At 34.1% G+C, this 1964-nt stretch overlaps 1 protein-coding gene across 1 annotated transcript in view; it reads right to left on the reverse strand.

Moving 5' to 3' along the window:
- Positions 1–1229: 1229 nt before the first annotated feature.
- LOC106684549 (leucine-rich repeat-containing protein 23) overlaps positions 1230–1964 on the reverse strand; it is a gene marked incomplete at its 3' end in the record, with an annotated part of 133802 nt that continues 133067 nt past the window's right edge. The window contains 1 exon segment of the mRNA XM_067047652.1: positions 1230–1360. Within this exon segment, the coding sequence (XP_066903753.1) occupies positions 1230–1360 (131 nt within the window).

A 1964-nucleotide genomic window follows, 5' to 3' on the forward strand; every position in this document is an offset into this window, starting at 1 on the left:
CTAGATCGGTTACATAAGGAACATTTAGGTCTTTATGGATGGTTTTATTAGTAACAAAATAAGGAGCATTGAGGATTTTACGAAGGATTTTGGTAGTAACCGATTATAAGGAAGCCCAATAATATCGTGGATTCAGGAGTAGAATAGTGAGAGTAACCAATGTGATCCAGGTAAATAGGCGAATAAACGTCTAGAAGGTGGTATTGGTCTGTAAATTGGGGTGAGATATTGGTTTTGTGTTAAACATAAAGTTGTATGAGAGATGTCAGAGTCAGGTTGAATGACATTTTTGGTTCTACCTGATGCTATTACTTTCACTAGTGACAAAGTAGAACTATATGATCTCATAAAGAAAAAGATCACTTCTTTTGGTCGCGAAATGGCCAGTTAGGCAACATTAATAGGCCATATGTTCTTGGAACCACTATACAGTTTATAACAATAGTCATAGAAGGTTATTTATAATAATTGCTGTTAAATAATAATAAGAGAGGCCAGCAATAGGTGAGAAATGTTACCCTGGTATAAATTATGTTTTTCTGCTCTTTAAAATTTATATATTATACTTAAATTAATTTTTTTTAATACAGTATCAAGTCGTGTAGATTAAAATATTTAAATATAAAAATAAAAAAATAGTTAATAATCTCGCGGAAGATTGACCGCAGTCAGACATAGAGTAAAGGAATCTTAAAAAGAAAGTAATCGTGAAATATGTCTCCGGGCCGTCCGTTGCACAGGTGGTTAGTAGCAGGTCTATCAATCTGAGATCTGCGTGCGGCGCCGGTTCAAAGCCTGGGGCGTTGACTTTTTTTCAGAGAGTGGTGGTCCCACAAAATGAAAAACTTGACCTCCCCACCATGGTTAGAATCTGTTGGTCACCTGGGATAACTAGGGTATGGGACTCCGATGGGAGTCTTGGCCCGACAAAAGAAAAAAAAATGTCGCTGATCTAATTTTTTTTTTAAGTAGGTTCATGTGCAGTTGAAGCATGAACGCCATATATAAATAATAATTATGATCTGGTACCGATGCGGTCGATTTGATTTTTTTTTATGTTATCAATTTCGATTCGATGTCCTGAAAGGACAAATTATGTAATTAAAATAAAAATATTTAGAATATAACGATAAAGCGAATCTCAATGTAATGAGTCCATTTATAGAAAAAAGTTCCTAAAAATCTCTTATAACCGAGGTTCTACTATAATAAATAAATAAAGGACTTACCAAATACAGGTAAACCAGGTTATTGCTCCAGGGAAACCGAAGTGAAGAAATCTGGTTGATGGACATAGAGAGGAATTTCAACTTGGGAAAATAGCGTTTCGTCAAGTTGGTAATCTTTTTGATCTTGTTAGCTACAAAAAAAAAAAAAAATAATAATGATAAAAAGAAACTACAGAAATGAAATAATCTAAACAATATGCATTGTATAATAATATGGTATAGAAACCAAAGACCATTGGGTGTACCTTAAACCTCGGACAGGTTTAGAAAACCTGATAAGGATGTGCAATTCAAAACAAACTGGTCTATGCAGAATTAAAAAATAATGATTAAGTTTTACACTGAGAGCGAAAATTATTTTTAAAAAACGTTGTTAATATGTTTAGGAAAAACGTTTATAAATAATTTTAATTATCAGTTGTTCTCGACAAACGACTGACATGGAATCCTCATACAAGACTAAAAAGACAAGAAACTGCTCGTAGATTCCAACTAATGGAACATTTACTAGACAAACGATCTAAATTGCCAATCCATTACAAAAGACTGATCTACATGACTATTATAAGGCCTATCTGGACATACGCTTTGGGGCTCCACTAAACCATCAAATTCCTCCAGAATCCAATCCTTACAGTCCAAAATACTTAATGCTCCTTACTTTGTCATAAATCAAGTCATCCATCAGGACCTCAATGTTCCATATGTTGCCGATTTGGCCAGAACCAGATACCG

Source organism: Halyomorpha halys, unplaced genomic scaffold (assembly GCF_000696795.3).
Source record: "Halyomorpha halys isolate HHAL.00 unplaced genomic scaffold, Hhal_1.1 Scaffold590.1, whole genome shotgun sequence".
NCBI classification, from domain to species: Eukaryota; Metazoa; Arthropoda; class Insecta; order Hemiptera; family Pentatomidae; genus Halyomorpha; species Halyomorpha halys.